Source organism: Rhincodon typus, chromosome 1, assembly GCF_021869965.1.
Source record: "Rhincodon typus isolate 14 chromosome 1, sRhiTyp1.1, whole genome shotgun sequence".
Lineage (NCBI taxonomy): Eukaryota > Metazoa > Chordata > Chondrichthyes > Orectolobiformes > Rhincodontidae > Rhincodon > Rhincodon typus.
In genome coordinates, this window is record NC_063332.1 from 128,540,665 (window position 1) to 128,556,444 (window position 15,780).

At 39.0% G+C, this 15,780-nt stretch overlaps 1 protein-coding gene across 8 annotated transcripts in view; it reads right to left on the reverse strand.

Moving 5' to 3' along the window:
• Window positions 1-1,774: 1,774 nt before the first annotated feature.
• arfip1 (ADP-ribosylation factor interacting protein 1 (arfaptin 1)) overlaps window positions 1,775-15,780 on the reverse strand; it is a 172,305-nt gene continuing 158,299 nt past the window's right edge. For all 8 annotated transcript variants that reach the window (XM_048597854.1, XM_048597875.1, XM_048597869.1 and 5 more), the window contains 2 exons: window positions 9,704-9,878; window positions 1,775-3,118 (listed from right to left, as the gene is read on the reverse strand). In XM_048597854.1, coding sequence (XP_048453811.1) covers window positions 2,963-3,118; window positions 9,704-9,878 — 331 coding nt within the window. In that variant the 3' untranslated portion in view covers window positions 1,775-2,962. The remainder of the gene's footprint in view (window positions 3,119-9,703; window positions 9,879-15,780) is intronic.

A 15,780-nucleotide genomic window follows, 5' to 3' on the forward strand; every position in this document is an offset into this window, starting at 1 on the left:
ATTAGTCAGACATGATTTCCCTTTCATGAAACCATGCTGACTCTGCTTGATTAGATCATGATTTTCCAAATGTGCTATTATTTCTTGATTATTGATTCCATCATGTTTCCAACAATAGACGTCAGGCTAATTGACCTACAGTTACCCACATTTTGCCTCACTCCCTTTGGAATAGGGGTGTTACATCAGCAGTTTCCAATCCTTTGGTACTTGTACAGAATCCAAGGATTTTTGGAAAATTACAACCAACACATCTGCTATTGCTGGCGGTCCTTACTGAAAACTTTTTTTCTTTTTTGCAAGCATCAGTGAAAATACAAAAAAAAATTCTGCATTCAAGCAAAAGGGAGTACGTTAATTTCATACAACTACCATATTCAATGAAACTTTGTTTCAGAACAAGAAAATATTAGCAATTGAAAATCTACTGTAATTAAACCATGCTTTTCATTACCAAACCATTTCAAAATCTCTTTTCTCAATTTCAAATACCATTTCCCTTTCTCTACTTATCTACACCACTATCTGCCATATTATCAAGAAATTAACTTTAATTAAAATCACATTTCAAATATTTAAATCTGACAAATACTACAGAATATCGGATGTAGAAGTGCAGGTTTTGTTTGCATTCCACCTCTGCTGGCATTTTGCCAGTGGCAGGCTGGTGTGACCTACCTGTCCTGAGAGCTATGGGTCCCTTAAGTTGCCAAATAATGGTTATTTAATGGCCTTTACCCACTATTTTCCCAGTGGCAGATTGGTACTTTACTCTGTGGTGAGGCTGCCCCGTAAAACCTGCCAGCCACATTGCAAATTTGGCTTGAAGCCCCATCCAACTGGGGGCTTCTTCTAGCAGGGGGCCCAATTGATCGTAGCATGCCTGATTGGCCCCAGCAATCCTTGACTTGCCTTACTCCTATACAATGACTGGCCTGGGGCCTACTGGAGTCCCAGATAGTTGCCATCACTTCCACTAATGCTGCTAATAGTGAAAAACTATCACCTCTTCGCTTGTTAGACAACTCTCAATGTGGCCTGGTTTGAAGCACAAACAAATAGTTTGCACAGGCTACAGAATATAGTAAAACAGCATTTTTTTTTTTATTGTTAAGCAGTGCTCCACAGTCAGCCAGCAACAAGATGACATTTGCACTTCATGTTACTGTTTAGGAAACAGGTTGTAGCACATGCTATCAAAATGAAAAGAATTGGGAAGGTTTTCTGTTTTAACTACATAAGGAGAGATATTTTCCCAGGACTATTTTCCTATGTAAGCTGTTACATCAGACTCTCTATAAAGGAAATTCTTCTGGAATCAATAATTGCTCTTTCATGGACAAGTACTCGTTCACAGAATGTCCACAATAATAGGATGAATAGTGTTCAAGACACAGAGTATCTAGGTTACAAGTATCAGAACTGTAATCGTGTCATCATCTTTTAGCAGTGATTCTGATACCTACTGGACCACAATCTGACACTTACTTCACATAAGATCACCATGAACTCAAAGCAAGGACATTCTGGGAGGGCTCATGAATATGCAACCACATGAAAAAGCTGCAGATTCAATCCCAATTTAGGTGCATGTACTCACTGGATTTAAAAATGTTCCACATGTCCTTTAAAACACAGCATTCAGAAACTTAGCTTGCAGCAAACACCTTTTAATTTGTACAGTGTTTTTATAATAGAGGCACAATCTGGATATTAACTTCAATAGCAAAGAATGACCAACAACCATAAAGAAAAAAATTAAATAATGCAAATGTTTTACATTAAAATATGAGGTTAATTTAATGTTAAATATTCAATATACAGAATGCAGAAGGCATTGCCACAAAGTTTAAACAGAATGACAATCCAAAAGATTTACACATAGAAGCATTAATTTCAAAGACTGTTTACAATGTGTTTACAAAAAACATTCATTCAGTGAATGACAGTACGCTATTAGCAAGAAAAGTAAGCATGGTCATAAGACTAAACCCAAATATAGTTATTGGAATCCCACAACAGAAGCATAAGGAGGAAATAATTAACCCAATCTTGTTATTCTCCCTTTTCTATCTCTTTTCCATGCTGCCTTGGAGATGGCAAGGAGATAGTCATGAATCATAAAATGTTTCAAGAATCTCAGTAACATTACTGAGTGGAAAATGCATTGCTAAAGGCACACGATTGTAGACATAAGGCGGGTACGTGGCTTAGTTATTAGAGTTATACCTTTAAGAAAACAGCAATGATGCCAAATCAAAAACAAGCAAATCTTGAAAGTTAATGGCACCAAGTGAACATATATTAACATCACCAGATGTTTGTAAATATTAATATTAATACATTATCGCTTAATGCCTTTGTAATAAAGTTCCATTTCCCCCTCCTTGACCCAATCTCAAGGATTCTCATTTGACACAATTAACAAATGAATAAACAGTCTATTGGAAGTACAGTATTGGCTGTAATTTGGAGTGCTAAAGCAGCCATTTCCATCAGCACAGATGCTTCATTTAGGAGCGATCTAGCCTATTGCTTTGCAAAGGTCATTACGTTTTGCTTAACAGTTCACTTGCTTTGTGAACTCAGGTGCCCTTTTGTGAAAGAACTTGTATAAAAATTGTCAATCATGTTTTCAAACAATTACACTGTAGAGACCAGAAGACACCAAACAAATCTAGTTACTGTTCAGTGCAAACCTGAATGTAGATATATACTAACTATTCCCCTCTAACCCCTGTACAAAAAGGAATAATTTTCGTAGGTCTTGGTCTTATAAAGTTTATTCAGTTACATAAAATGACCATATTCAATCTAATTTTTCAGATTAACATATAGCAACAAAAGTGAGAAACAGATATATTGTTGACCACAATTTTACTTAGTCTCCCTGTCTCATAATAAGAAAAAAATTCAAATAGATTTTATAACCACATCAATTATTTCTTCAGGTTTTGAGATATCACTGTTCCTCCAGCCAGGAAGGACCGTCAGAACCAGGAGCCTTCAACTTGATGTGGAATTGTTTGAGCACTTGTTCAAGTTGTTGCTGGTTGCCAGCAAAGTAGGCAGATACAGCATTGTGAAAGAGGAGGAGCTGGTTGTGCATGACTTTAATCTGTGGAGAGAACAGAATCATCACTATTCAAATCTTCATTAAAAGAAATACAGTCCAAGATTTTGTAAACAGAAAGCACTAACATTTTCTCCTGCTCTTTAAGGCAATAAAAATCCAATATACAGACTTACTGTAGAATGATTAGGAAGTAGACTGTGGCAAACACTAATCAACAAAAATCACTCTGCAAATTTTATTCACAACTATATAAGGATGAAAAACAAAATTTTATGTATTCACATTATATAAATTTTTCAGATAGTGAATAGATTTATGTTGCAATTGTGACTGGGGCTTTTTCTTTGGACATCAGTTTTATGAAGTTTATTCAGTTACAGAAAATGAAACACATTTTCTGAAGAAGGGTCTAGGCCCAAAACGTCAGCCTTCCTGCTCCTCTGATGCTGCTTGGCCTGCTGTGTTCATCCAGCTCTGTACCTTGCTAACCCTACATTAAAAACAATTCAAGTTGAAGGAAAGGATGAATAAGAGGCATTTATATAGTGCCATTCATGACTTCTGGATGTCCCAAAGGCTTTCCCTTTGAAATGGAGTCACTGTTGTAAGGTAGGAAATATAGCAACAAATTTGTGCACAACAAGGTCCCACAAATATTCATGATATTAATTAGTAATAATGACCAGATAATTTGACTTTGAGATGTTGGTTGAGGAATGAATGTTGGCCAGGGCACCAAGTCAATTTAAGTTCTCCTTCAAATCGAGCTTTGGAATCTTCTGCATCAACCCAACAAAGCCTCATTGAGCCAGCACTTCTGGAAATATTGCACTAGATTTTGCGAGCTTTGATTTAGTACTCAAATCTCTACAGAATGACTTACACCCACAATTGTCTGACTCGAAGGCTACCGACTGAGTCATGGTCAATGCTTTCTTTCGAAATTAGACCCTTTTGTCTTCTCTCTAGAATACATCTCAAATATGGCAGACGGCGTATGACCTAGTCCTAGGACTTGACCCTGACTGCCCTAAGCAGTCCATTAGGAGCTAACAACATACTTGTTTTCTCTTCCCTTGCAAAGTGCTTTCAGGTGTTCCAAATATGTGAAAGGCACTATGTAAATACACATTCCTTTTAGAAGGCTATTTGTTTCCATTCTTGTTAACTTCCTGTAAAGTAGTGCGATGTAGATTGGGACCAGGAAGAACGAACATCAAATTTGCTTGTCCTGCACATGTACCTTTATTACAGAGTTGAACTGGCTTGCTTGGCATTAAAACTAAAATAAGCAGAACAGTCTGTTAGATTGTAGATTTATAAAATATTTTACTCCACCTTATGGAACCCCTCTTGTCCAATTCTAGCCCATTCTACCACTCACCATACACATAACAATGGCACTGCTGGTATATCCAGGAATGTGCTGGCTTTCCTGATGTTGACGCCATCTTCAAAGGCCAGTGCACAGACATACAAGCACCAAGAATCTAAAGCTGCCCTGCACAGTTCCTGACAATTGCTCTGGGCATGTCAGGGAAGGGAAAATTAGAGCCTCACTTTGAAGGCAAGGGTCTAGAAGCCTCGGTAGTCATGGTGGAGGAGTAGCAGTATATCCATTTCTCACAAGGACAGCAATGGGGGCACGGCACCAGACCATGCCAGCCTGGTCCAAGGTTGTCACCCGGGTCAATACCATCTCAGCTGAAGTCCATCATCCTTGACATGACTAAGCACTGTGGATAACCACAAGCCTCCTGGCCTTGTGGTTGCAGTAAACAGCACAGCAATACACCAGTACTATTGGCCTGGTATCTCTGGCTGAAGGGAAAGGCAATGGCATGGATGTGGTGAGCATCCAGAAAGGTTTGAAGAGAGTAAGTGTTAAGAGAATAAGTAAAACAGTTTCGAAATGCAGTCTGGTTTAATCCATGAGTTGGGAGCATACACTGAATGCAAGGTGTCTTTGTTGCTGCATTACAATTATAACTGCCATTGTGGCCTACGGACCAACAGGAATGTACTGTAAGTGGATCGGAGAACAGCCGTGAGAGTCCTTAGAAGCTAGCCAGTGTCTGTGAAAATGGGGCACGCGTGGTCAGTGCCCAAGCAGCATGCTCTGAGAAGTTGGTGCCTGGCGTTCAACATAAAAACCCTTTGGAGCACGCAGCGAGCTGAAGTCACCAGGTACCTCCTTGACTTCCAAATTGAGAATTCTTAGCATTTAGCTTTCTTGTGGTCAGTGGTGCGATAGAATGCTGCACAATTAATGGAGCGAGATATGGAATTAATAACATCATTTACAAATAATAAGCCCCCTTAATACGCAACTTGCAGCTGCCTAGCAAGAATTGTGCCTCGATGCCTAGAACTTGAAGTATGCAAATTGTTCCTGACACCAAGATGGGCCTCACCAAGCTTCTTATGCAAATCTGCCATATTTCTCACTGTAGTCCACATCATTCAGGCCCCAATAGATTCTATCCATAGAGCTATAGTGAGTCTGGAGGACAGGAACAGGCTTTCCGACCTAATTGATGTATGCTTCACTCTTACCTCTTCTTATCTCTCTCCAGCAAGCCCTATCAGCACATACTGCTATTCTTTTCTCCTCATTTAGTTGCAAATATAGCTAGGCTAGTTATTCTCAACTTCTCCGTATAGTAATGAGTTCCACATAACCAGCCACTCTTAAGGAGGTTTCTGCTGAATTCCCCATTAGGTTTATTAGTAATAACGTTATATTTATGATCCGATCTAAGCCATAGCACAGAGGGGTTGGAAACGGTAGAATCCCTCGGGCTAGTGCTTTACAAAGAATGTGAATCAAGTATATAGAAAATACATGAGGATCCTGAATGAGACTGTCTGTCATTTCCAATTGGTAATGTTTTGCCGTTTGGGCTGTGTACTTAATATGGGATGTATTTTGGAATATTAAAACTATTACAATTATATTGAGAGAAACGTGCTGTAAGGGGATAAGTGAACTTTACGGCAAATTCTACAATATTCCTGCAAAAATGTTCTGTAATGTATTTTTCCAACATTTATGAATAAAGTACATTTTTGGGAAAAAAAATTTTCTTCCACATCTACACTATTGTTCCCTCTCATAATTATAAAGGTCTCTATGGGTCACTCCTCAGTCCATTTAGCCTTTCCTAATAAGCATATTCTCTCAGCTTAAAATCAAAGGAGGCTGCCACTTGACCCATTAATCTCTGCCAGTTGCTAATCTTCCCTGTATCTTTTCTTGCAAGTTTCTCTCTTCAAATGTTTATTCAAGTACCTTGGAAAGCCATAGGTGAATCTACTGCCACCACCCTTTCAGGTAGGGCATTTGTTTGGGTATCACCTTCATAAATCTAATTTGTATCTTCTCCATCCTTTACAATATGAAGATGAGAATTGTGCACAATATTCCAAACGTTATATAGAATGAGTTTTAATACAAGTTTAACATAATCACTGCTTTTCAATGTTATCCCCCTAGAAATAAACCCTAGTTCTTCATTTGCCATTTTTATAGCCATATTAACTTGTTGCTATTTTTAATGACTTGTGTATTTCTGTTCTAAGATTTACTTCCCATTTAGACTCTGAATATTCAAAATGCATAATCTTACACTTATTTATAATAGTTTATGCTGAATTAATTTATCAACTGCACATTCATTTTTCAGGTTATCAATGTCTTATTGTGTTGTATTGCATTCTTCCTCAGTATTAATGACACACCTAAACTATTGTTGTCAGCAAATTTTGAAACTTTACTGTTGATTCCAGAGTCCAAGTCATTTATACGAGTGTTAAAAAAGTGGTCCCAGCCCTGATCTTTGCAGAACACTTCTTCCCAACTTTTGGTAGTATGAGTGGCTACTTTTAACCATTATGCTGTTTTCTGTTTTGTAGCTAGCTTACCATTCACTGCGCTACTTGTTCCAGGAAAGCTTACATACTGACCTTAGTCATGAGTTTGCAACTGGGCACTTCATCAAAAATCTTTTGGTTTGTATTCATTCATGAAACATGGGTGTCACTGGTGGGCCAACATTTATTGCCTGCCCCAGTTGCCCTTGAGAAGGTGGTGGTGAGCTGCCTTCTTGAACCATGGCAGTCCACATGCTGTGGATAGACCCACAATACTGTTTGGGAGGGAATTCAGAATTCTAACCTAGCGACATGAAGGAACAAGGATATATTTCCAAGTCAGGATGGTGAGTGGCTTGGAGAGGAACTTGTGGGATGGTGGTGTTCCCATGTATATTCTACCCTTGTCCTTCTAGATGGAAGTGCTTGTGCATTTGGAAGGCGCTGTCTAAGGATCTTTGGTGAATTTCTGTAGGGATTCTTGTAGATATTGGTGGTGGATGGAGCAGATGTTTGTGGATATGGTGCCAATCAAACAGGCTGCTTTGTCTTGCATGGTGTTAAGTTTCTTGAGTGTTGTTGAATCTGCACTCATCTAGGAAAGTGGGAAGTATGCCATCAGATTCCTGACTTGTGCCTTGTTGAAGATGGACAGGTTTTGGGGAGTCAGGATGTGAGTTATTCGCTGCAGTATTCCCAGCCTGACCTGCTCTTGTAGCCACTGTGTTTATGTGGCAAGTGCAATTCAGTTTCTGGTCAATGCTAACTTGTTAATAGTAGGGGATTCAGTGATGGTAACACCACTGGATGTGAAGGGAGGATGGTTAGATTATTTCTTATTGGAGACAGTCATTGCCGGGTATTTGTGTGGCATGAAGGTTACTTATATTACATCTACAATATTATCCTCGTTTACTTTTTTTCTAGCATTCTTAGAATTCAACAAGGTTCATCAAGCATGACTTTCCCTTTTAAAATTCATGCTATTCCATATTTCAGTCTCCATAATTGTTTATCAATTGTACCTTTGAATAAAAACTCCCGAATCCTTCCTATTATCAGCATTAAGCTACCTACAATCCTCAGACCGGCTTTATTTTTCTTTATAACTAAAGGGATAACAACAGTTGTTTGCCGGTCCTCTTTTTCTGACGTGTGTGTGTGCATGTGTGCATATGTTCATTAGAAAAGGACAGGAAGACAGCCAATGTTAAAAGAAAAATACAAAACAGACTGCAACCAACCAGCTCAAGAGACAGAAATGTACATTTCAAACACTACAATTGTATTTGAAGATCTAACTCTGGCATTCAAGTCTGCCATTACAATCAGAAATCATTCAGTAGTGTTCAATGTTACATTACAGCCCAGAATAAGTTGAGTCTACCTCTATCTTCATTACCATTTTAAGTTTGTTCCCAAAGCACTGAACAAATGTAATCTTAAAGTGATTTGGCTAGAGTCTTATATGTTACAGTCTGGTGTAGATATGCTTCCAGTTCAAAAAAGCATGTTGCAGTGCTTCAGTTACAACAAGTGCAACACCATTCTTGTCATCTTCTAGCAATCCTGAATATAGCATGGTAGCTTTTTCCTTTGAAATTCTTGTTAGTCACGTCCTGGCCAATGGTATTAACAAATGTCCAACATTTTAATTGAGTAATCAATCAGTCATCTTGTTGATAAATGGAATATGGTAAACTGGCAACAGTTACCAAACTGAGTCTTTTCGTAAACCTTGAATGGACAGCTCTCCAGATAATCCTAGAACACTACATCTTTGAGTTTCAGATTCTATATAAAGTCAAGTTTGACACTGAAGGGTTTCTAGCTCTTTGCACTATTCTTTATTCCTTCATGTAGCTATGAACCAGCAGGCTGTGGTTAGTGCTAACGGGGGGACCATACTGGTAGATCAATACCAGTATCTCTTAACAATAAGATCAGATCGCTTCCTAAAAGTTCAGGTTGTACAGGAAATACTTGGATTATTTTTTAATACAGCACATACTTCAAAGTTAATAGTTCACCAACAAATAACGCATGTTCAATGGGATATGTTTAATACTCAACAGAATTGGCAGAAACATATCCAATTTAACTTTAGTGCATTGAGGCATACAGGAGAAGGTTAATTCTGGGTATGGATTACTGTCTTGTGAGGATTCTTATGGAACTTGACAGGATAGGTGTGGAAAGGTGTTGCCCATTTAAGACAGAGATGTTTTCTCTCTTAGACGGTAGTGAATCTATGGAATTCTTTACTGCGGAGGGCTGTTGATGCTGGGTCATCAAGCACATGCAAGGCTGAGGTAGATTTTTAATCAGTAATGTTATCAAGGGTGACAGGGAGGAAGGAGGAAAGTGGAGTTAAGGATAATCAAATCAGCTATGATCTTATTGAATAGCACAGCAGACTCAATGCCTACTTCTGCATTGTATGGTTTAAACTTGTCACACTGCAATTGACCCTCCCAACTGTAGCAGCACTACAGGACCTTAGTTTTGCACCTCCTAGCAGTGCTGAAACTCCTATGGTCTATCCAGTGCTACTTCTGCTTCCCAAATTGCTTTGGATTTGTTATTCGACTAGATAGATAACGCATGATGAAAGTATAATACAAGAACAATGGGATCTGAATTATATTTGTGTGTGCTGGTTTAGCTAAACCTTTCCTTGAAGCCACATTACTACATAACCTCATTCAGTCATGTGCAGTAACACATAAGATTAACTAGGCTTTTTCACAATACCTTGTTTTCATCCAGAAACTTCAGTTTGACTGATACACTTCCTCGAAGCTTGTCAAATTTTTCCTTGTGAATCTGGAACTGTTGCTGAGACTGCTCAATTTTTGGAATTGTAACGGCATCGCGAGGGCCAAGGTTCAGTTCCTCTAAATCAGTTCGGTATGCATCATACTCTATCCTGCAGCACAAATCATAGAACAACATAAATCGTATAAATTACCATTTCAAATTAATGACATTGAATTAAAGCAGTGACTGAAAGGAATCTTTTTCTCAGGATATCAGAGACAATACATGAAGGTACATTTTGCAATATATTCCGTATGATCACAGGATATGCAGAATTGTATGCTATAAGGATCAAAAAAACAAAAACACATCTCAAATATACAAAAGGTTTCATCACCTCAGAGATAGCAGGAGCTTATTTTTTAATTATACTATGGCATTAATGAGTGAACTTTCTACATGACCTTATCAAAATATTGTCCAAGATAACCTGATAATTACAGAAGTGATACATGTCATGCAATATTTTCCTATGCTGTATGAAGTTGGATAGCATGCATTGTACAATCTGTTCATACTTCAGTATGACTTAGTTCAATTTCTCTTATTGTTCCAGTGCTGATACTTACATCATAAAAGGTGTCACCATTGCCTCCAGAGAAAGACTGCTGCTCACAAAGCAGTGTGTGTTTAATTATAATTTCAATTCTTACAAAAAAGAGAGGACAAGTTGTGCTTGTTTACAATAGCTGCCAGGTCTCACGCTTCAAAGCAATGATGTAACATAGTCACTGAGTTCAGATAACTTTGCAAAGACATTTGAAACTCTAGATTTCACTGCAGCATTGTAGCTCTCCAGTCAGCTTCATATTCAACAAATCATACAAAAAAATTGCAAGGGTTAACAAGTTATTTATTTGTGGATTACTGTTGAAAATGAGACTCCCTAAATGGTTTAGCATGTTTGTTCAGTGAGTAAGTGACCTTTACAGAGAAGAGAAATTCCAGATTCTATGCTGAATTAGTAGACTGCAGGTGGACTTGTAGGAGAAGCATGTTAGCGCTTTGAGCTAACGGGGGCTGGGAGGAAGAGAAGAAAAGATTAGCCAGAAACACCGTCTCTTATCTCAATTCAGTGAACCCCATTAAAAACTATACAGATGTTGTCTTTGGTTCAGCTGCTAAAGTGTGTGTTTACAGAATACTTTGACGTAAGAAAAATCCTAGAGTATTTCACAGAGGCTTCAGGAAAGTGCCTGCCCACAAACAGTAAAACTAGAATGCTCAAAAGCATGGTCAAACATTTGACAGATTCTTGAAGGGAGGAACAGAGGAGGGCCAAGAAGAGAGTACAGCAGAATGTGGGGCCTAGCTTGAGGCACATAGAGTTGGGGAGGAAATGGAACGCAAAGGAGGTCAGAATCAGAGAAAGAAATAAAAACAGAAAATTCTGGAAATACTCAACAGGTCAGGTAATATTTGCGGGGAGAGAAAGTGTTCATTTTTCAGGTTGATGAACATATAACAGAACGAGGAAAAAGTAGAGATTTAATAGGTTTTGGGGTGTGGATAGGGCAAGGACAATGAAAGGCCTCTGACAGAAGGGAACACAGGCGAGTTGAAAAACAGAAGACCTAATGTACAGTGCTAAAAGAAATGTTAAAACGATGATGGGGTATAGAAACAAACAAAGAAACAAAAATATACTTATAACAAATGCATTGCTGCCTGAATGTAAAAATAACAGAAAAACCAAAATGTGCAACATGGAGGTGGAAAGAGATTTACAGTCCTAAATTGAATGAGGAAAAAGGCTCAGGTTAGGGGTGGTGTCAGGCTGAAGTCAGTCATGGAGGTCAGAAACCTTTAAGATATTTAAAGAAAAGAATAAGCATTTTAAATTTATGGCATTCAGTAACAAAGAACAGATAATGTGATTTGCAAGAAGAAAGTTGAAAGAAGTGGTGGATAAAAAGACCCACCATCAGCATAAATACTGCCTCTTTCAAAGTGCTACCAGTTCTGTTGGATAACTGGGCTCGAAACTTTAACTGTTTTTTTCTCCACAGATGCTGCAAGATACGCGGAGTTTCTCCAGCGATTTTTGTCCTTTTTTTTGTTTCAGATGTCCAGCATGTGCAGTTTTTTGCTTTATTTTAATGGAGATAATTCAGGTTGGAAGATCAGCTTGGTCAAATAAAATGCTAAAGTGGTGAAACATCTGTTTTATACTAGTCAGGGTATGGGGTAAATATGTGGCAATTATGCAAAATTTGCGAGGCCAAAGCCTATTTTCTCTTAACCTAAGGAGAACTATAGTTTACCAGAGACAAATATCAGACAAACAGTATGACAACATACAGGGTTGAAAACAAAAAAGGTGGAAATCGCAGCAGGTCAGGCAGCATCCATAATAAGAGAGTAAGTTAATATTTTGAGTCTAGATGATTCATCATCAGAGCTGATGTGAAGTGTGGAGGGGGCAGCACTTATGCAACAGTGGGTGGGGGGGGGGGGGGGGGGGGGGCATGTGGCAGGGTGAATGCTGTGACTATATACAGGAATTGGAGGAGTCAAGAGATATAGACAAATTACATGAGTTACACATGGGTCTTGTGTCGAGATGATGTCTCCAAGGGGCAAGTAGATAAGGAAGAGGAATATCATGATTATGGAATCATGGGGACTTTCAAAGCAACAGCGTAAGGTGGGAAGTGAAACCTTTGCCAGAAAGTCTCTGCATATGCTCAGATATCAAAGAAGAAAGTTCAAGTGATCTGAGGAATGAGGTTTTTTCACAGTAAATTTAGAATGAATTGGGATTGAAAATAAGATGGATTGAGAAATACAAAGAAGTCGTCAAAGCAGAAATTCAGACCATAACACAGAGGCCATGGGAGATAGGAAGAATGAGAGATAGTTGTGATCAAGGATAAGAACATTTGTTTGCAGGGAGAGATACAGGAAGGACAGCAAAAGACGCAATTCACAGTGGTTGAAAAATCAGAAGTGCAGAGGACAAGGAAAATATCTTGGACAAATGCTGGAGCTGAGAGGGGTGGGAGCAGGCAGTAATTTTTTAAATGGAGGGGTGAGAACAGGTGAAATGTTTGAAAGGAGAAGTAGTAATATGGAGGAGTAATCGTAAAATAGGTGAACGTCTGGCTTGGTACTAAGAACCACACTATCACTGACATAGTTAACAGCAATGATGACAGGGAAGATCAGTCAATGAGCTGCAAGGTGTCAGTCAATTCCACGATGCCATTAAGCCACACTTGGAGAGAATAAGGTCTTTTGTCACAAATGAACAGACATTCTGGAGGGAAATGTGCATAGATATGGTGATTATTGATTCAACCGAGGGAATGGTTGAGAGTGCAGGGTGACTGTGCTGGAAAGAAATTTATAACATTAACTCCAGGAGACATACTAGGCATGAAGACGAATGAGAACTGAGGTTAGGCAGCTGATTCTTATTTCTAAGGAGATTATAATAGTTACTATCATGGGGTTGTTAGAGAATAATCAGTGAGGCACAAAGGACAACCATAACTTTCTATAATGAGATTCATGCCTGAATAATTGCATAAGTGAATGAAGGCAGGAGTAATGATGGGTTATAGTCGATGAGGGGAATAGTTGAGAATGGGGAAGAGAAAGGTGACATGGCTTGATGTTCAATGATGAGAGGGAGGGTGTCAGAAGAACCCAAGGAGAATTGAAAAAAGATCAGAACAGGATCAAACATATGATAAACCTTACATAGGACGCTAATGATATTCACTTTGAAGACCCACATGCAAATATCGAACAATAGGCGAGGTACTAGGGAGTTCTCTGTGCCAATTCAGCCATATACAGAAGAGTTGATCCATTCAGTGGGGTAGTTGGGTCGAAAATAGCAAAGGGGGAGAAAAATTAAAAGTAACAACTTTACTGATTGGAAATTGAAGATTTAAAATTATACATGCATTGAGGAAATACATACATTCATAACATGGGAAAGTTAAACAATTTTTAGAACACAAGACTTAATGGTCATGTCCGACACTGAGACAACAGGACTAATTCAAAGCTACCACAGATAACTTAAACAAAAGTGACAATCATACATGTACTCAGTCAACATTAACAGTGTCTTGTACAAAACACTGCTTGATCTGTATCATCCTTTTTGCTGAAGACTGAAGTACACATCTTGTGTTACGACACTGCATTCCAGTTCAGTCTTAAACAAAGTTATACAGGTCATTGCATGTGCATTGACAATGAACATCAAGCAGTAAGGAAGTGCTTTCATATTGAAATGTTTTCTAAAGCTAGTATTTGCTGGCATTGTGTGTGTATTTGGTTAAAAAAAACTGGTGCTGATTACTGAGCTTATTTTTCAGACTTGCAGACTTCATCACAAATAATTCTTTACATGGACATCATCAAGTATCAGCAATGCAGTGCATGGCCAGTGTATATGACATAACATGGGTCAGTAAAAGAACAAGGCCAACAAATTAATTAAATCTCCAAGGTCTAGTGCATTGAGAAACAGAACGGTAATCTTATTTCAGAGGATCAGCTTGAAATTGGAAAACACTCAGAATAATGGAGTAATACAGCATGGAAGCAGACCCTTCAGTCCAAACCGATCCATGCTGACCATGGAGCCCACTCAGCTGGTTCCAATTGCCTGCATTTGGTCCATATCCCTCTAAACCCTTCCCATTCATGTACCTATCCAAATGTTTTTTATGTTATTATTATATCTACCTCAACCACTTCCTCTGACAGGCTATTCCATATATGCACCACTCTCTGCATGAAGAAGTTGCCCCTCAGATCCTTCTTAAATCTTCTCCCTCTCACCTTAAACCTATGTTGTCTGTATGGACTTTAGTAGGGCCTTTGACAAGGTCCTGCATGGCAGGCTAGTCATGAAGGTTAGGTCGCATGGGATCTAGGGAGAGCTAGCTACTTGGATTCCGAACTAGCTTGACGTTAGGAAGCAGAGGGCCACTGGAGTGACTGGAAATTGAAGATTTAAAATTATACACGCATGGAGGAAATACATACATTCATAACATGGGAACATGTCTAGCTTCCAATTCCCCATCCCCGGGAAAAAGACTATATGCATTCATCCTATCCATGCCCCTCATGATTTTATACACCTCAATAAGGTCACCCCTCATTCTCCTACATTCCAAGGAATAAAGCCCTATCCCGGTCAACCTCTCCCTGTGACTCAGGCCCACTAGCCCTGGCAACATCCTTGTAAATCTTCTTTGCACACTTTCCAGTTTAACTATGTCTTTCCTATAACAGGGTGACCAAAATCGCACACAATACTCTTAAGTGCAGCCTCACCAATAACTTATACAACTGTAACATAACATCTCAACTCCTACACTCAGTGCCGCGACCGATGAAGGCCAGCATGCTAAATGCCTTCTTCACCACCCTGTTTACCTGTGACGCTGCTTTCAATGAACTATGAACTTGTACTCCTCGGTCTCTCTGTTCCACAACACTCCTCAGGACCTTACCATTTACTGTACAAGTCCTACCTTGGTTTGACATTCCTAAGTGCAACACCTCACTCTTATCTGTATTGAATTGCATTTGCCAATCCTCAGCCCACTTCTCCATCTGATCAAGATCCCTCTGTAATTTTTGATAACCTTTTTCGCCATCAACTATACCTCCTAATTTTGTATCATCTGCAAGCTTACTAATCATGTCTTGTACATTCACATCCAGGTGATGTAAGTAAATACCAAATAACAAAGGTCCCAGCACTGACTCCAATGGCACACCACTAGTCACAGGCCTCCAGTCTGAGAAACAACTTTCAAGCATCACCCTCTGCTTCCTACCGTCAAGCTAGTTCAGAATCCAAGTATTTGTCCCCCCCAGATCCCATGCGACCTAACCTTCATGACTAGCCTGCCGTGCAGGACCTTGTCAAAGGCCTTACTAAAGTCCATACAGACAACATCCATTGTCCTACCCTCATCTATCCTCTTGGTTTCCTCTTCAAAAAACTCTAAAAAGTTTGTCAGACGTGACTTCCT